Genomic DNA, 20315 nt, shown 5'->3' on the forward strand with positions numbered 1-20315 from the left:
AATATAACAAAACAGAAACAGACTCACAGATACAGAGAACCAACTAGTGGTTACCAATGGGGAGAAAGTAGGGAGGGGGGAAAAGAGATGGATGGGGGATTAAGAGGTACAAACTACTATATATAAAATAAGTAAGTTATAAAGCATATGTTATACAGCATAGCGAATATAGTCATAAATTTGTAATAACTTTAAACAGAGTATAATCTATGAAAATTTTGAATCATTACATTGTACATCTGACACTAATATTGTTAATCAACCATATCCCTGTGAAAATAAATTAAATTTAGGGACTTCCCTGGCAGTCCAGTGGTTAAGACTCCATACTTCCAATGCAGGGAGTACAGGTTCAATCCCTGGTTGGGGAACTAAAATCCTGCATGCCACAAAACTTAATTAACTACTTAAATTTTTAAAAGTTTTTAAAGCAGAACATGAGACATGCTATGTTCAAGTAACTAAAAGAAGTTCAATTATACTAGAAGAAGGCAGAATGAAAAGTGACAAGTAACAAGACGTGCTGTGGGAAACGAGAAAGAAAGCCGTCCAGAAGAGTTTGGGTTTTATCCTAAAAGCATTAGAAAGAGATTGAAAGATTTCATGCAAGTGGGTATGTGGTAGCTCTGCAAAGATTTCCACGTTCTAATCCCTGGAACGTTTGTATATGTTATCTGGTAACAGGGACTTTGAAGATGAGATGAAGTTTAAGCTTCTTGAAATGGAGAGATTATTCTGGATTATTTGTTAGTCCCAAAGTAATCAATCACAAGAGTCCTTCTAAGAGAGAGGCAGGAGGATCGGTCAAAGAGAGAAGATATAAGGACAAAAGCAAAAGCTAAAAAATAGAGAAGAAACTATTCTCCTGGCTTTGAAGATGAAGGAAGAGCCATGAGTCAAGGAATGTAGAAGGCCTCTAGAAACTGGAAAAGGCAAGGGAACAATTTTGTCCCAAAACCTCCAGAAGAAAAATGGACCCACTAACACATTGACTTTCGTCCAGTAAAACTGATTTATGACTTTCAAAATTGTAAGATAATTAATTCATGCTGTTTTAAGCCTCAAAATTTGTTACATCAACAGGAAGAAACTAATAAAGAGTAATATGTTCATATTTATATTTTCAAAAGATTACTCAGGCTCCAATATAGAGAAGAGACTATAAAGAACAAGGCTGGAGGACAAGGCCAAATAGAAGGCTGCAGCAATAAATCAGATTATAGATAAATGGTACTCTGGGCTGGAGCAGCAGCACTGGGAAATAGAAGCTAATACCTATAAGATATATATAGAAGAGAGACTTTACAGAATTTGATGATTAATTTCAGAGAAGGTAAGTGTCAAGAATGACTTCCAGTTGGTCATCTGGTTTGGTTAACAGCTTGGATGTAGAGCTATTCTTTGAAATCAGAAGGGATTGATTTAGAAGGAAATCCACAGTCTGGATACATTAAATCTGAGGTGATTAGGAAAAATCTAATAAGTGCTCAGTAGGCAATAAGATACATGGGGCTGAAGGTCTATAAAGATATCTGGGCATGAAATGTAAATTTGGAAGTTACAGGTATGTGAATGATAATTATAAGACCAAGAAAATGGGTAAATCATATAATAAGAAAATACAGAGTAAAAAGGCAACCTAAGACATAGTTTTGAAGCACCACAGCATTCAGGGAATGAGCAAAGGAAAACAAGCCTAAAAAGAAGACTCAGGAGTCTTTCTCTCTTCCATTTGAAAGGAAGGAATCTGGGGTTTTCACTCTGTTACCTGATCAATGACAGAACTTTCTAAAGACATTCCAAGACAGTCTACAGTCCTGCAGTCTATTTGTAAATTATAAAGATAACATTACAAGGGAGATGGACAGTCAGAAACTTTTTAAAGAAGTGAGTGACAGAGCTTTAAAAAAAGGAAACTCCAAAGAAGTAGGAGGAAAATCAAATTGTATAATCACAGAAGCAAAGAAAGGTAGTAATTCAATAAGGAGAGATTTTGGCAGTACCAGAGAAGTTGGATTTCAAATAGAACTGTGTGTGTGTTAGTCGCTCAGTCATATCTGACTCTTTGCAACTCCACAGATTGTAGCCTGACAGGTTTCCCCTTCCACAGGATTCTCCAAGCAAGAATACTGCAGTGAGTTGCCATGCCCTTCTCCAGGGGATCTTCCTGACCCAAGGATAGAACCCAGGTCTCCCGCATTCCAGGCAGATTCTTTACCATTTGAGCTACCTGGGAAGCCCCAAATAGAACTAATATGTGCCCATTAAATTTAACAACAATGAGACTATGGGAATGTCTTAGGCTTGATTCTCCAGAAAGAGACTCTGAAATGAGGATTTATATGCAAGTATTAGATTAAGAATTTGCTTCCATGAGAAACCAATAGAGAAGAGAAGGACAGGAAAGGGGAAAAAGCCAAGCAAAAACATAATTTCAGGCAAAATTCTACGGAGGGTAACTTCAGTTCATGCTGTAGAAGACCTTCTGGACATTACATTCATGGTTATTGCCAAAACAGTGTGAGGCAGTTAGGCTTTCATATTCCCACACTATTCAGTCATTTAAGGGCCCACAAGGCATATTTGACCCTCTCTGCTTAGAGCACAGCCCTCTAATAGCCTGAGGGTAGACCTCTAAAGTGAGTCCAGGTGCAGGCCATTAGAAGCAAAACCACACAGAACAGGGAAAAGGGGCACAGAGAAAATTAAAAGAGACCCGACAGGATATGGACGGAAAACCAACAATGTCTGCTATACTGACCTTGATGAGCAGTCTCAGCACAGTAGTAGGCACAGAAAGAAGACTGATTGAAATGGGGTGATGAAGAGAAGACAGTATGTGCATAAAATCTGTTTTTCAACAGGTGATTAATGGTAGAATAGAGATAAGATGTTGCTGTAAACCACAACGGTGACCAGTTAAAAATAAGCCTTTTCACACTTTTTCCAAAGCCTCACAAAATACACAGGAATACATAGAAAAAAATGAATATACTCAGCAACATTGGAAATGCAGTCACAGTCAGTATAATGTGAGAATTTTGAAGAAATTATACTAATTAAAAGATATTTAGAATTGGACTGAAGAAACCTAAAGACTGTCAATGCCTTCTAGATTTTCATGTACTACTTCAGTTTAGACCACCAGAACAACAGTGGGGATATAGAAGACAGAAAAAGTGGCTAAAATCCAGGAACTAGACTAGGATCAGTGCAGATTAACTGCCCTTTCACTTACAGATTTAAGAAAAATATTGCACTGCCATGCCAGTGAACAGGTGCCAAGGGCAATTCTCTTACCTCATGAGTTGGACTGCATCCCCGCAAAAGAAATTTGGTAATCCCAAATCCTGGTATCTGAATGTGACATTACTTGGAAACTAGATCTTTGCAGATGTCATCAAATTAAGATAACATCATTAGGATGAGCCTTAATCCAACAGGACTGGTATCATTTTAGAAAGACATATATTTTTAATAATTTGTGTTTGTAAAAATAGATGATGTTTACCTGACTGAAGTCCAAAAAAAAGTTCCTCATCTTGAAGCAGTTCCTGAACACAATCTAATCTCATGTTAATGGTTTCAACATCAACTAGAGGTTCTAATATATTAGAACGAAGTCTTCTACTTCCTCCAGGAGTCTTAGTATAATTTAGAACACCAAAGAGCGTGTGATTATTCCTTTAAAAGCATAAGTTAGGAAAATTTCATTAAGTATACAAAGGAGAAACCAATAAAACTGTAATTTAACTATTTAAAATTTATTTAAATTACTTTACAATACTGTGGTTTTTGCCATACATCAACATGAATCAGTCATGGGTGTACATGTGTCCCACCATCCTGAACCCCAATGCCACCTCCCTCCCCACCCCACCCCTCTGGGTTGTCCCAGAGCACCAGCTTTGGGTACACTGCTTCATGCATTGAATTTTCACTGGTCATCTATTTTACATAAGGTAATATACATGTTTTAATGCTATGCTCTCATATTGTCCCACCCTTGCCTTCTCCCATGTAGTTTTAAAATAATCCTATAATCTACAATAGTGATTCTCAAACTTTCATATTCATACAAATCACATGAGGATTCTGATTCAGTCTGGGATGAGGCCTGATAATCTACATTTTAAATAAACTCTCAGGTATGCTGTCAGTCAGTGAAGCACACTTTGATTAACAAGGATCTACAGCATCCTCTTGCATCAGTGAATGACTTTTTTTCATAGACCAGTTACAATACTCAGACTAATATAAAATGTTCTAGTCCATGGCATTCTATCAATAATAACAAGATATCAATAATACATACTTAAGGGGGAAGAGAACTTTACACTGATAAAACATGTATTTAACATAATCACTCTGTTCTAATTTATGAAGTTAGAGAATTATAAAAGAGAAAGAAAGAAAATAATATCAGGTACAGAAACTATTATAAACAAATAGGACTCTACAGAGAATGACAAGAAGGATTGCTTTAGTTAGGTTGAGAAAGACCTGTATTTATATCTGACAGTTGAATTAAGACATCCATACCAAGATGATGATGAGACGGGAATAATTATGACAATGATGGTGAGACTAGCTAACATACTGAACACAAAGTATATGCCAGGCCTTATTCTAAGAAATGTACATATATTATTTAATTCTAATAACAATGGTATGGGCTAGATGCTATTATTAACCACATTTTATAAGGGAAGAAACTGAAACACAAAGAAATTAAGTAATCTGCCTGAGGTTTCCAAATAAGTGAACAACAATAATAAAAGAGTTACCAGTTTAAAGGGGCAAAACAGAATAGCAATTTAAGCCCAGGTAGTCTTCCTGGTGGGGAAGGAAATGGCAACCCACTCCAATATTCTTGCCAGGAGAATCCCATGAACAGAAGAGCCTGGCAGGCCACAGTCCATGTGGCCACAAGAGCCGGACAAGATTTAACAACTAAACCACCACCAGTCTTTCTGGCTCTAGAACCAGAAAGATCAAGGTTGGTGGAGCACTGCAAGGAAAGAATTAAGAGAAATGAATAAAGAAGTTGAAAGAAATCAGAACACAGAAGTCCTTGTAGGACATGGTAAAGAGTCTGAATTACACTCTAAAGGTAACAGGAGCACTGGAAGACTTTTAAGCATTAAAGTTTCAAGATGTAATTTCTGGTTTAAAAGGATCACTTTCTGGCCACTAGGTTGAGACTAGACTAATTGTAGGGAGAGGAAGAAGACAGAGAGACAAGTTAGGGGCTATTATACTATATAGTTCAGTTCAATTCAGTCGCTCAGTCATGTCCGACTCTTTGTGACCCCATGAATCACAGCACGCCAGGCCTCCCTGTCCATCACCAACTCCCTGAGTTCACTCAAACTCACGTCCATCGAGTAGGTGATGCCATCCAGCCATCTCATCCTCTGTCCTCTTTTCCTCCTGCCCCCAATCCCTCCCAGCATCAGAGTCTTTTCCAATGAGTCAACTCTTCACATGAGGTAGCCAAAGTACTGGAGTTTCAGCTTTAGCATCATTCCTTCCAAAGAAATCCCAGGGCTGATCTCCTTCAGAATGGACTGGTTGGATCTCCTTGCAGTCCAAGGGACTCTCAAGAGTCTTCTCCAACACCACAGTTCAAAAGCATCAATTCTTCGGCACTCAGCTTTCCTCACAGTCCAACTCTCACATCCATACATGACCACTGGAACTCTCACATCCATACATGACCACTGGAAAAACCATAGCCTTGACGAGATGGACCTTTGTTGGCAAAGTAATGTCTCTGCTTTTCAATATTGTATCTAGGTTGATCATAACTTTTCTTCCAAGGAGTAAGCGTCTTTTAATTTCATGGCTACAGTCACCATCTGCAGTGATTTTGGAGCCCCCAAAAATAGTCTGACACTGTTTCCCCATCTATTGCCCATGAAGTGATGGGTCCAGGCTAAAATGATGGAGTTATGGATTAGAGTTGTGGGGGCTTCCCTGGTGGCTCAGCAGGTAAACAATCCACCTGCAATGCAGGAGATACGGGAGACGCAGCTTCAATCCCTAGGTTGTGAAGATAACCTGGAGGAGGAAAGGGCAACCCACTCCAGTATTCTTGCCTGAAAAATCCCATGAACAGAGGAGCCTGGCAGGCTGCAGTCCAAAGGGTCACAAAGAGTCAGACACAACTCAGCAACTGAGCAGTAAAAGTATGGTGTTAAGTTTGTAGACTTGGAAATGATAAGACCCAGAATATGAACGTACTCTAAAGGGTGAGTCAAGAGGATTTACTGACATATTGAATTTGGGTTAAGAGAAGAAAGGAAATAAAAATGATTTAAGTTATCAGACTATCAAATTTTTAGTATATCAATTTAAACATATTTTTAAGAAATTACTCAAATCAAGCCCTGGCTGGGAGTCAGGAGGTTATCATAGGTAAGTCACAGGTACAATTTTGAGAACTGGTCTTTTGCAGGAACAAAAGTAGGGAGCACACCTAAACCTGCCATTTGCTATAGAAATCAATGATGGAAACTATACTGAACAAGTGACAAGTCCATAGAAGCATTAGAGCTATTCAGATAGTTTAGTAGGTAGCATGCTCATCTTTCAACCTAATATTCTTTGGTTTAAGTCAGGGAAAAGACCTCAATTTCTCCTCTCAACTACAATATGAACTCTTGAAGGTCAAATATCTTATCATTTAATATATGGCAGAAACTCAAGCAATGTTTGATGATGACAATGGTCAAACAATGATTAACTATGACATGTGACAAAGTAAAACTGATTATAAAACCCTTTGTAATAATTACCAGCCTTAGTTATTGACTGTCTATATTACCCTATGTTATTTTAACTTAGAAAGTCAACAACAGAGTAGTTTATCCAGATATTATTTTATCTTTTCCCAGGCAACAGAAAAAATATTACTTATTCACTAAGCTGGAAAGGAATAACTACTATTAATTACATTCTCCTTTAAAAGGTTATAATTTTAGATCACCATTATCCAGTGGAACTGCAAAGGTGCAGAGGTCACTACACTGATGGATGACAAAAAGTAGTATATACAGTAGTATTCCTACTTTACTAAAAGTAGTACCAACAGTACCTAGATAGATCTAAACTGTTCTTGATGACTGAAGTAAATAATAAAATTATATATGTCTGGAGATTTCATATAGTGGAAAGTAAAGCCAAGATAAGAATGCACAAAGCGACAGAAATATTTACACTGAAGCTCTGAAACTGGCATAAGCACCTTAAGGCTTCAATTGTCTAAAGCACTCTTTATTCTATTCAATACTCTTAATACTAAAATTTGTATTTATTGATATCTGAGGTTATCGATATATTAATTACTAAAAGCTGAGATTTTACTCCAAGCTTACTTACTCCCAACCTGCACTTTACCAAACTAAATAGCTTAAGTTTCCTTGCACATATCATATTACTATACTGAAAATCATGCTTTCAAAACCTTTTTATACACTGTCTTACTACTTTTTTTACTCTTTAATCTGGAAAACTTCTATTTATATTTCAAAACTCATGTCTGGGCTAAAAAAAAAAAAAGTCAAGGTATTATCCCCTCTAGAAAACCGTTTCTATAATAATTCTTTTACTCCTTAACTAAGCCAAATTAACTTTCTCTCTCTGCTACGAGCCCGTCATTTTTTATGCAAATTTTCATCACCATACAGTCAACCCTTTCTATAGGCAATTGACTCTAAGACCTCTAACGGATACCAGAATCCGTGGATACTTAAATCCTTTATATAAAATGGCCTACTACAGTGGGCCCTCCATATCCACAAGTTCCATATCTGTGAATTCAACCAACGGTGGGTCCCTCGGTTACAGAGGGCCTGATGTACTTAGTACATGTTAATGACCTATGATACTATAGTCTCTTCCTCCGGACTATAATTCCTCAAGGAGATAAACCATGACTCACTAATTCTTTGCACCAAATTGAACCCATATTAAACCATATAGTTTATTCCTACTATAAACACCACCACAGGTTGATTACATTATCTTCTAATGACATTTTGATTCTAGTTTATTCAACCATTATGAAATCTTATAAAACCTCATGTTTACAGTGTGTATGTGCATGGACAACACACACATATGCACAAACACATGAGCAATCTCCCATTCTCCCTTTCATTCATGTTTACCATCAATATTCATCTAACTGAAGCTAATAATAAACCAATAAAACCAGCAATCTAGTCATACACAAAGACCATTTTTATCATTTTCAACTACTTCACCTTCTCAAATGATTATGTAGCCCCTTGAATTTCCTGTATTTAATGCTTTTAAAACTGGTTATTTCAGCATTGTAGTATTCTGCACACAATAACTTCTTTTTTATTATGGTAAAACATACAAAACACAAATTTTACCATTTTAACCATATTACGCTCACTATTCAGTGCCATTAGGTATACTTGCAATAATGTGCAACCATTACTACCATTCGTTTCCAGAGCTTTCTCATCATCCCAAATATAAACTCTGAATCCATTAAACAATAACTCTCCCATTCCCCAGTTCCCCCAGCCCCTGATAACCTGTCTACTTTCTGTTGCCATAAATTTGCTTATTCTAGGTACTTCACCTTTTGTGTCCAGCGTATTTCACTTAACACAATGTTTTCAAGGTTCATACATCTTGTGGCAGAATTTCATTCCTTTTTAAAGCTGAATGATATTCCATTATATGTATACATCTTATTTGTATACACTTTATTAGTCACTGGTTGATGGACATTTGGTTTGTTTCCACATTTTGGCTACTGTGAATCATGCTGCTATGAATACTTGAGTGCAAGTATCTGTTTGAATCTCCACTCTCAGTTCTTCTGGGTATATACCAAGAAGCAGAATTTCTGGATTGTATGGTAATGCCAAATTTAGCTTTTTGAGGAACCACCACATGGTTTCTCAAAGTGCCTCCACCATTTTATATCCCTACCATAAACGGATTAGGATTCTAATTTCTCCATCCTTACCAATTCTTATCTTCCATTTATTTAATAATAACTATACTAACAGTGGGAAGTGATAACTGTTTTTGATATGTATTTCCCTAACAAATAGTGATGTTGAGCTCTTGCTTCTTGTACCTCTGTATATCTTCTTTGGAGAAACATCTGTTCAAGTCTTCTGCTTAATTTTGAAATGGTTGTCAGATTTTTTTTTCTTATTTTGTAAAAATATCTTTTTAAAACTTGATTTTGGTGAAAACATTTGAGCAATTCAGCAACAATGGTATAAATATTAAAAATGTTTATTTTCAATATTTCTCCACTGAACAACTTTAAAAAATATAAAGTAACTATTCATAGAAAAATATGATAATAAAATATACTGATATATTTCCTAATAAAAAATGGATAATCTTACCTAGAGTCTTGATTATTAATTAGTAATTCAAGGTTTTGGGCTGATGATGAATCTATCATGGCTGTCTGTTCACTACCCTGGAAACGAATCTTTAGCGATTTTGGTGCGTAAACTGAATTTTGAATAAATTCAACATATTTTAATAAAGCTGCAACAGCCGCAAGGCAGTAATATCTGTAAGGTAACCGATGATACACCACTATAAATCTCTGTAATAAAAGTATTGCTATAAAGGAAAACATTAATTTTACTTTTATAGCAAAATTATAAATATTTGCATAGCTTTGCTTAAATTCAAAGGGAAAAAGCACTCCAAGTGTTCCTCATTTTGGATGACTAGTTAAATTACCTCTAATGCATAAAAGTTGATAAAAACAGACAATTCTCTGAAGTCTGAGTCTTAAAGAATAAAGTTAAAAGAATAAAAAATGGATTCCCAGTAAGTCACGTTAGAATTCAACACTCAATGGTACCATTCTAAGTACATATTCAAATAATATTGAGACAGTCTGAGGGTTTAAAAGGTACAGTCAGGAGATCATAATGTATAGGAACGTACCTCATTCCTATATACATCCTATAATGTATAGGATCTTGGTGAGAAAAGATCATCATGATTAACTTAGTGAACAAATAGTCCTCCCTGGCTCAAAGAAAGTATCTGTTCAGCAAGTTCTAAAAAATATCCATTCCAAAAGTATCATTTCCTGTCTCATTTCGAAGGGGTAAAGGAGTGAGGTAATAGGAACACAGCTTTACCTGTGTTTCACTTCTGTGCCCTCACACTTCTAGTAGCTCTGGCTATTTAAGCTTTTCATTTCAAAGTAAAGTGAGCAGCAATGATTAGGGCAATAGATTATGACTAATTTGGAGAAATTCTATATAAATTAAGTCAGCAAGATATGCCCTGTGTATAAATTTCAGTTAATTACTTTACTATTCAGTAATTACTGAATGTGTTTTATGAAACTTTTCTCAGCATTTTTCTCGGTGGTAGGGATATAGCAAAGAACAAAACAGACAAAAGACCTTTCCCTCCTGGAATACACACTAGGGACTTACTACTTGCCCCAAATCTTAACTTACTTGGACTGAACCTCCATTAGGACAGTGTTGAATTCTGCTATGCATAACTGTTCAATGTATTCTAGTCCTTTTGTTTCATTGAAGTATTTCCTTTGGATAGTAGTGAAATTAACATTCTGAAAAGAATTTTTAATTTCAAAATAAATTTTAAGTTTCATGCACTTGCCCAAAACTGCTTTCTTAAACACATGCTCATACATGGGTAGGTGGCTTAAAATATTGTGCAAAGCTTATTTTTTATTATTTATTATTTTCTAGAGTTAAATAAGTTTTTCTAGTTATTTGCTAAGTGAATTTGAGTAGTCTGTAGCTCTTATTAATCTATATTCGCATGAAATTTAAGTACAATAATAAAAAAAATGAGTCTCTGACTTCTACTAACTTTATTCTACAGCAACAACAAAGGTTTTACATTCAGCATCATATTGGGCTTCCCTGGTGGCTCAGCTGGTAAAGAATCCGCCTGCAATGCAGGAGACCTGAGTTCGATCCCTGGGCTGGGAAGATCCCCTGGAGAAGGAAAAGGCTACCCATTCCAGTATCCTGGCCTGGAGAATTCCATGGACTATATAATCCATTGGGTCACAAAAAGTCAGTCACGACTGAGTGACTTTCACTTTCAATATATTATCATAATTGAGAGAGGGTAAATATTATAATATACTAGTTGGGAAAGCAAAAAATACCAATTCCAGATATCAAATCTATGAAATATTATCTACATGAGGTGAATTTAATTTACAGAATAAAGAAAAGGAGATAATGGAACTTTTTAAAAAAGAGCAAAATTTTAAAAAGCATGCAATCGCAAAATAGAAGGTCTGCTTATTTTGAATAAAAGTATTAGGTAAAAAGGCAATATATTAGCAATGGACTCTGAAAGAGTTGTAAGACTGAAAAAATAAAGTCACAAGCAGGTATGGAATTTGATAGGTCTCAAGACTGTTTGAATAGTTATCTCATTTAATCTTCCCAATATAACTCTATGACATAAGTCATACTTATCTACAGTTTTCCTCTAAGTCAAATTCTGAGAAGCCGAGTAACTTTTTTAATATCAAAGAACTGACATATGCCAGAGCTCAGACTTGAATTTAGATTTCTTTGACTACAAAGTCCATGTTTCTTCCATTTCATACTGCTTATTTAATTGAGGTCTTTTTATGGTAAGTGTGATAATAATGTTAACAACAATAATAACATTGTTTTTTTTTCCCCCCTCTGCTTATGATTCTTTCATACAAAATATTGAGGTGGCCAAAAAGTTCGTTGGGATTTTTCATGTTATGGAAAAACCTGACCAAACATTTTGGCCAACTCAGTATTTCTATAGGACTTCCCAGGTGGTTCAGTGGTAAAGAATCTGCCTGCCAATGCAGGACATGCAGGAGACACCTGTTCAACCCCTGGTTCAGGAAGATACCCTGGAGAAGAAATTGGCAACACACTCCAGTATTCTTGCCTGGGAAATCCCATAGACAGAGGGGCCTGGCAGGCAACAGTCAACAGGGTCGCAAAGAGTTGGACAAGACTTAGTGACTAAGCATGCATGCAATACTTTTATGGCTCTCATTCTCACTCCTTTCAAGACTTTGCCCAAATGAAACCTCACCAATGAGACCATTTCTGATTACCCGATATAAAATACCAGCTCTCTAGGAGGTAGATACTATTATTGTCCCTATTTCACTGACAAATAAAAACTGAAGTTTAAAGAGGTTGGATGGCATCACCAACTCAATGGACATGGGTTTGGGTGAACTCTGGGAGTTGGTGATGGAGAGGGAGGCCTGGCATGCTGTGGTTCATGGAGTCACAAAAAGTCAGACACGACTGAGCGACTGAACTGAACTGAAATGAAAAAGGTTGAGTAACTTAACTTGCACACAGTCATTTAGAATCAGGATTTGAAACCACAACAGTCTGGCTCATCTGTCCTTAAGCACTAGGCTATATCGCCTTACATCTCAAGGGTAGTAGATATATGTTGTTTTCATCTTCAGAGGATTTATCTATCCCACATTCTATGTTGCTCTGTCCATTTAGGACTGTCAATTACAGTACTCTGTGCCCCAAAGCAAAAAGTCAATGACCAGGGATTAATCAATCATAGTGCTTCTACCCCCAGAAACAGAGATTAATATAACATGTGGGAGCATGAACAAAACAGGAACAGTCAGGGTCCTTCTCTTGAATTCATATATGGACACTGGAAGGAAGAAGTTACTTTTTTGCCTCCTGTATACTCTGGAAAAACCCCTTATTACCTAAAACATTTTTCTTTTTTCAAAGTATATCAAGAGTACCAAATTAAATAAGTGAATTCATCATCTTTATTATATGTATTCAGTTCAGTCGCACAGTTGTGTCTGATTCCTTATGACCCCATTGACTGCAGCATGCCAGGCTTCCCTGTCCATCACCAACTCCCGGAGCTTGCTCAAACTCATGTCCATCGAGTCAGTGATGCCATCCAACCATCTTATCCTCTGTTGTCCCCTTCTTCTGCCTTTGATCTTTCCCACTACTAATTATATGTATTAGTAGTCCCTTAGCTTAGGACTTGTACTTAGTGAGTACATTATGGTAAATATAAAGTTAGTCAAATTATTGTTCTTTAATATATTTTAAAATGGATTTTTAAAAATATGAAGATCTTGAATGTTACTATTGAGAATTTAAAAATCACTTACCTTGAAATTTTCTGTGATAAGAGTAAACAACTTGGTTGAATTTCCCACAACACAAGCAGTATTTGACATTATTATTTCCAAAGGTGATAAAATTTTAAGTTTAGTGATCACCTAAAATTGTTTGAATAAATAATCTCTTAAATGTAGGCTTAGGAGTCTCTAAAACCAAAAATGTTTCATATTTTTCTGAGAGATAAGTGCTTATAATTAATTCAGAGATATACAAAATCACAACTGTCCTAATTATATTTCAGTTAAACATATTTCTAATGGTGCTATGTTAAACATACATTCTATAAAATTATAAATATATTATCATAAACATAGGCTGTATTTTACTCACAATAGTTTGTATCAGCTGTAAGCCCCCAAATAATTTGAACTTATCGAGTAGGCATTCCTTAAAAACAATGTTTTTAGTAAAATCATCTACTCGGTATTTTATTCATCTCCATGAAAAACATAAACATTCAATAGCTAACTACGGTGACTCAATCAGTATGGCCACATTGGTATAGCTTAGAATCTGAAAAGTACAGAAACACAGATGAGAAACATCTGTTTTATGACTGATGCTTTTCACAGTGTCAGGTAAATTAGAACTACCCTAGACACAAAAATTCTTAATATGTCAAACATTCCAGTTTAAAAACAAAAAACTTTTATCCTATCATTTTTATTTTGCAAAGAAATGTGAAACACCCAGATACATAGTACTAATATAATTTAGGTTGTTAAGCATACTAAAAAGTTAATTATTAGGTAGAGAGAGGAAATCTACATATTAGGGAACCAAAAAAGGGAATGTGAGAAAGAAATAAGGAATAATAAAACATTAAAAATAACATAGTATTTAATATTTTTTCATAACAGAATTTGAGTCAAATAACTTTTTAAAATATAGACATTAGGAATAGACTTCCTGTACCTGACAAGTCATACAAATTCCCATGACAACAGACCAGTGGCTCAAATTAATGATGAGTGATAGGAAGTGAAGGCAAGAAGTTGAGGGACTAAGTTATCACTGATCTAAAACACTAGGCTCCCTTATTTCTAGAAAATAAAATTAAAATACATTTCTGTGGAAACAACCCTTTGGAGATAGCATTATGACACATGCTATTTTTGGAATAAGTCCAGGAATTATTAGAAGATATTAATTTTAGAAACATTAATAGTAATTTGGAATATTCAAATAACAGCAAAACATGTTATTTCAGAACAAAATAATATTTAAAAATTAAAATCAGATGTAAAAAATGTTTCTTTTAATTCATAGTAACCTAGATTGGTGCAATAATGAATAATCTTATTCTAACAAAAAGTAAACTAATTAGGGACGCACTGACTTGAAAATCTTCAAAGTACCCTTAGATGAACCATTTTCTAGGTGTATAAATACTTACCTTTGCATATGTTGTATTGTCCGCAAACTGCGATAATACAATTTGTGGGCTTTTTAAATCAATACTTGCCATTCCTATTTCACCTCTGGCAAGTCCTCTCCCTTCTACAACAGCTACAATAACTGAAGGAGAGTGTGCAGAAACTGCAGATGAGGATGTAGCTGTCAAAATTGTTGAAAGAAAATATATAAACATAATAATTTGTAGTTCTTTCTCATAAGATCTCAAAGTACCAAATCAATGGCAGAGTTTTAATATCCAATAAAAAATCTTATTTTCCTCATCAAAATAAAATCTTTCCATATCCAGACCAAATAAAAATGTTAATTCTCTATTTTGCCAAAACTTAACTTCACATTTAGAAATAATAAATTACATATTGTCTTATTTTGCATTTTACTGGAATGAAATCATAAAGAAACACTAAATTTGGGATAAGAAAACATTATTTATCTGATTTTGTCATTTAAAAGCTATCTGAATTTGAGCAAATTATTTCATAATAAGTAATCAAAAAATCAAAAAATACAATGTAACAACTGCCCTATCTGACTGAAGAGGTAGCTGAAAGGATCAAATGGGATAATATACACAAATGCATTTTATATAGTACAAATCATATAGCTACAAACTGTAGTAACTAGATACCTGTATAAGGTTGGATATTTTATTAATGTGCCAAGAATGTTCAAAGTTCTTTACTTGAATTAACTTTGTCACCATGATTCTATCAATTGTTGCTGTTCATTCGCTAAGTCATCTCCAACTCCTTGCAAGCCCATGAACTGTAGCACACCAGACTTCCCTATCCTTCACTAACTCCTAGAGTTTCCTCAAACTCATGTCCATTGAGTCAGTGATGCCATTCAACCATCTCATGCTCTGTTGCTCCCTTCTCCTCTTGCCCTCAATCTTTCCCAGCATCAATCTTTTCCAGTGAGTTGGGTTCTTCACATCAGGAGGCCAAAGTACTGGAGCTTCAGCTTCATTATCAGTACTTCCAGTTAATACTCAGGGTTGATTTCCTTTAGGTTGGACTGGATCTCCTTGCAGTCCAAGGGACTCTCAAGAGTCTTCTCCAGCACAATTTCAAAGCATCAGTTCTTTGGCACTCACCCTTCCTTATGGTCTAATTCTCAAATCCGTACATGACTACTGGAAAAACCACAGCTCTGACTGTATGGATCTTTGTTGGCAAAGTAATGTCTCTGTTTCTAATTTGTTGTCTAGGTTTGTCATAGCTTTTCTTCCAAGGAGCAAGGGTCTTTTAATTTTGTGGCTGCAGTCACCATCCACAGCGATTTTGGAGCCCAAGAAAATAAAGTTTGTCACTGTTTCCACTTTTTCCCCATCTACTTGCCATGAAGTAATGGGACTGGATGCTATGATCTTAGTTTTTTAAATGTTGAGTCTTAAGCCAGCATTTATCACTCTCCTCTTTCACACTCATCTAGAGGCTCTTTAGTTCCTCTTCACTTTTGACCATTAGAGTGGTATCATCTGCATATCTAAGATTGTTGATATTTCTCCTGGCCGTCTTGATTCTAGCTTGTGATGCATCCAGCCTGGCATTTGACATGATGTACTCAGATAGAAGTTAAGTAAGCAGGGTGACAATATTCAGCCTTGACATACTCCTTTCCAATTTTGAACCAGTGTCCAGTTCTAACTGTTGCTTCTTGACCTACATACAGATTTCTCAGGAGGCAAGTCATGTGGTCTGTTATTCCCATCTCTTTAAGAATTTTCCACAATTTGTTGTGATCTACACAGTCACAGGCTTTCATGTAGTCAATAAAGCAGAAGTAGATTTTTCTGGAATTCCCTTCCTTTTTCTATGATCCAACAGATATTGGCAATTTGATCTCTGGCTCCTCTGCCTTTTCTAAATCCAGCATATACATCTGGAAGTTCTTGGTTCACTGCTGAAGCCTAGCTTGAAGGATTTTGAGAATTATCTTGCTAGCATGTGAAATGAGCACAACTGTATGATAATTTGAACATTGTCTGGCATTGCCCTTCTTTGGCACTGGAATGAAAACTGACATCTTCCAGTCCTGTGGCTACTGCTGAGTTTGCTAAATTTGTTGACATACTGAGTGCAGCACTTTCACAGAATCATCTTTTAGGATTTGAAATAGCTCAGCTGGAATTCCATCACCTCCACTAGCTTTGTTTATGTAGTGCCTCCTATGACCCATTTGGCTTCCCACTCCAGGCTGTCTGGCTCCAGGTGAGTGACCACATCATCGAGGTTATACAGGTGATTAAGACCTTTTTTGTATTTGATTCTATCAATAGACATCATTAATTTCTCCATTTATTTCTAAGGAGATTGAAGCTCTAATGGAACTGGTAGAATGTGTACACAGGTGGTCTGAATCCAGACCTGGCATTCTTAACCACTACATGTATTACTGATTTTGAAATTTATGCCTCACAGACCATAAATATTCAGGTAAGTAGTTTAACCTTTTTAAATACCAAACATTTTAAACAAAATTGTTATAAGAATTCAATGTAATACAGAACAGCTTTATAAAGCATATGAAATTATACGGCATCCTGAAAGATGATGCTGTGAAAGTGCTGCACTCAATATGCCAGCAAATTTGGAAAACTCAGCAGTGGCCAGAGGACTGGAAAAGGTCAGTTTTCATTCCAATCCCAAAGAAAGGCAATGCCAAAGAATGCTCAAACTACCACACAATTGTACTCATCTCACACACCAGTAAAGTAATGCTCAAAATTCTCCAAGCCAGGCTTCAACAATACGTGAACTGTGAACTTCGAGATGTTCAAGCTGGTTTTAGAAAAGGCAGAGGAACCAGAGATCAAATTGCCAACATCTGCTGGATCATCGAAAAAACAAGAGAGTTCCAGAAAAACATCTATTTCTGCTTTATTGACTATGCCAACGCCTTTGACTGTGTGGATCACAATAAACTGTGGAAAATTCTGAAAGAGATGGGAATACCAGACCACCTGACCTGCCTCTTGAGAAACCTGTATGCAGGTCAGGAAGCAACAGTTAGAACTGGACATGGAACAACAGACTGGTTCCAAATAGGAAAAGGAGTACGTCAAGGCTGTATATTCTCACCTGCTTATTTAACTTATATGCAGAGTACATCATGAGACATGCTGGGCTGGAGGAAGCACAAGCTGGAATCAAGATTGCCGGGAGAAATATCAATAACCTCCGATATGTCGATGACACCACCCTTATGGCAGAAAGTGAAGAGGAACTAAAAAGCTTCTTGATGAAGGTGAAAGAGGAGAGTGAAAAAGTTGGCTTAAAGCTAAACATTCAGAAAACTAAGATCATGGCAGCTGGTCCCATCACTTCATGGGAAATAGATGGGGAAACAGTGGAAACAGTGTCAGACTTTATTTTGCGGGGCTCAAAAATCACTGCAGACGGTGACTGCAGCCATGAAATTAAAATACGCTTACTCCTTTGAAGGAAAGTTATGACCAACCTAGATAGCATATTCAAAAGCAGAGATATCACCTTGCCAACAAAGGTTCGTCTAGTCAAGGCTATGGTTTTTCCTGTGGTCATGTATGGATGTGAGAGTTGGACTGTGAAGAAAGCTGAGCACCAAAGAATTGATGCTTTTGAACTGTGGTGTTGGAGAAGACTCCTGAGAGCCTCTTGGACTGCAAGGAGATCCAACCAGTCCATCCTAAAGGAGATTGGTCCTGGGTGTTCATTGGAAGGACTGATGCTGAAGCTGAAACTCCAATATTTTGGCCACCTCATGCAAAGAGTTGACTCATTGGAAAAGACCCTGATGCTGGGAGGGATTGGGGGCAGGAGGAGAAGGGGATGACAGAGGATGAGATGGCTGGATTGTATCACTGACTCGATGGACATGAGTTTGAGTGAACTCCAGGAGTTGGTGATGGACAGGGAGGCCTGGCATGCTGTGATTCATGGGGTCACAAAGAGTCGGACACGACTGAGCGACTGAACTGAACTGAACTAAACATATCTAAGATTTTTTTTCAAAGAAGCAAAATCATATTTTATTCCCTTTAAACCTTTCAATATACCTTTTTTTCCCTCCTTTCCCTCTCTAATCTACAATCATTTTTTCTTTTCTGTTCTTCTATCAAACACTTACAAAATTATTTACACATTTATGCTATCTTAGTCAGTAGTCGACTTAAGAGTTCATTTAAAAATCTATGTGTCTAAATCTCAGAACCTTTTTTGCCATGAAGGCTTTGTTATTCTTGGTAATTGAGTTTATATTAGATCTACAGAAGTCAGTTTAAGTTCTGCAATCAAATACAATCTTTTCATTTTTTAATTGGAAACTATATATCAAGTTTCAGTACTTGGAAATTCAGTACACTCAGAAGACATCTCCCTTAAACTTAAAAAAAAAATTTGCACTGTTATCTCTCTGATATAAGTAATACTAAAATGAGCATCATAGTACATAAAGCTTTTTTCTGGGTCTCATATTACTTCTAAATTGGCTCCTTAGAAGTCAAATTACTTCTAGATGGAACAAAAGAAAACTTTTAAAGGATGTCACATATATTGCCAAATTTCTTTTCATAATTGTACTGACTTTTAATTCTATCAACAGTATATGAGAAAAACCAATCTTACTGAATCCTTACCATTACTAATTCCTGCAATGTATTGTTATTTTTGGTATTATTATTATCATCTGCTTTAATGAACTGAGGCTTAAATATTTATTTTTTAAAATTACTATCAAAATTGAACATCACTTAAAAATCCATTTGTTTTCTGTATTTTGAAATGGTCCACAATGCCTCTGCCAGTGTTATCATCTATGAACTCACAGAATGCCTTATCCACCATCAAAGCATTTCGTACAGTATTGCATCTGATCAAGGAACTCACTTCACAGCAAAAGAAAAAAATTTATCAACGGGCTACAGCCCATTGAATCAACTGTGAATACAGTTGATTAATCTAAAGGCAGAAAAACTTACTGAAGACTCAATGCCAATTGGGAGGCAACACCCTGAAAAATGGGATTCTCTCTTACAGGATGCAGTTTATATTTGGAATCATAGATGCTGTAGTCCTCACAACTAGAATACATAGGTCCAAGAATCAATGTGAGAATGTAGGGGTGGCTACTCTCTCTATTATGCCTCCCAACCCACCGAAAGAATTTTTGTATCCCATTCTGGTAACGTTGAGTTCTGTTGGTTTTGAGATCTTAGTCTCCATATGGTTATTGGCTCCACCAGGTAACCTAACAACGATTCTACTGAATTGGAAGATGAAATCGCCACATGTCCATTTTAGGCTCCTTATTTATGCTACTGAAACAATAAGAAAAAAGGGGAGTTATCTATGAATGGTGTTGTCAATCCTAATTGCCAAGGGGATATTATGCTGCTATACACAAAGGAGGCAAAGTGGACTATGAATGGAACCCCAGGGATTTGCTAAGGCACCCCTTGAAAGCGAAAGTGAAGTCGCTCAGTCATGTCCGACTCTTTGTGACCCCAGACTGTAGCCTACCAGGCTCCTCCATCCATGGGATTTTCCAGGCAAGAGTACTGGAGTGGGTTGCTATTTCCTTCTCCAGGGGATCTTCTCAACCCAGGGATCGAACCTGGGTCTCCCGCATTGTAGGCAGACACTCTACCATCTGAGCCACCAGGGAAGTCTTCGTATTTCCAATAGTAAAGGTGAATGGAAAACTACAGCAAGCAAAAAT

The 20315-nt window shown here is 36.3% G+C and overlaps 1 protein-coding gene across 1 annotated transcript in view; it reads right to left on the bottom strand.

Moving 5' to 3' along the window:
* The window catches only part of MSH4 (mutS homolog 4), a 104277-nt gene that overhangs the window by 69225 nt on the left and 14737 nt on the right, over nt 1-20315 (bottom strand). Inside the window, exons 3-7 of the mRNA XM_006060238.4 lie at nt 14596-14756; nt 13187-13297; nt 10494-10609; nt 9408-9581; nt 3512-3684 (exon numbers count right to left, since the gene is read on the bottom strand). Coding sequence (XP_006060300.3) covers nt 3512-3684; nt 9408-9581; nt 10494-10609; nt 13187-13297; nt 14596-14756 — 735 coding nt within the window. The remainder of the gene's footprint in view (nt 1-3511; nt 3685-9407; nt 9582-10493; nt 10610-13186; nt 13298-14595; nt 14757-20315) is intronic.

This window comes from Bubalus bubalis, chromosome 6 (assembly GCF_019923935.1).
Source record: "Bubalus bubalis isolate 160015118507 breed Murrah chromosome 6, NDDB_SH_1, whole genome shotgun sequence".
Lineage (NCBI taxonomy): Eukaryota > Metazoa > Chordata > Mammalia > Artiodactyla > Bovidae > Bubalus > Bubalus bubalis.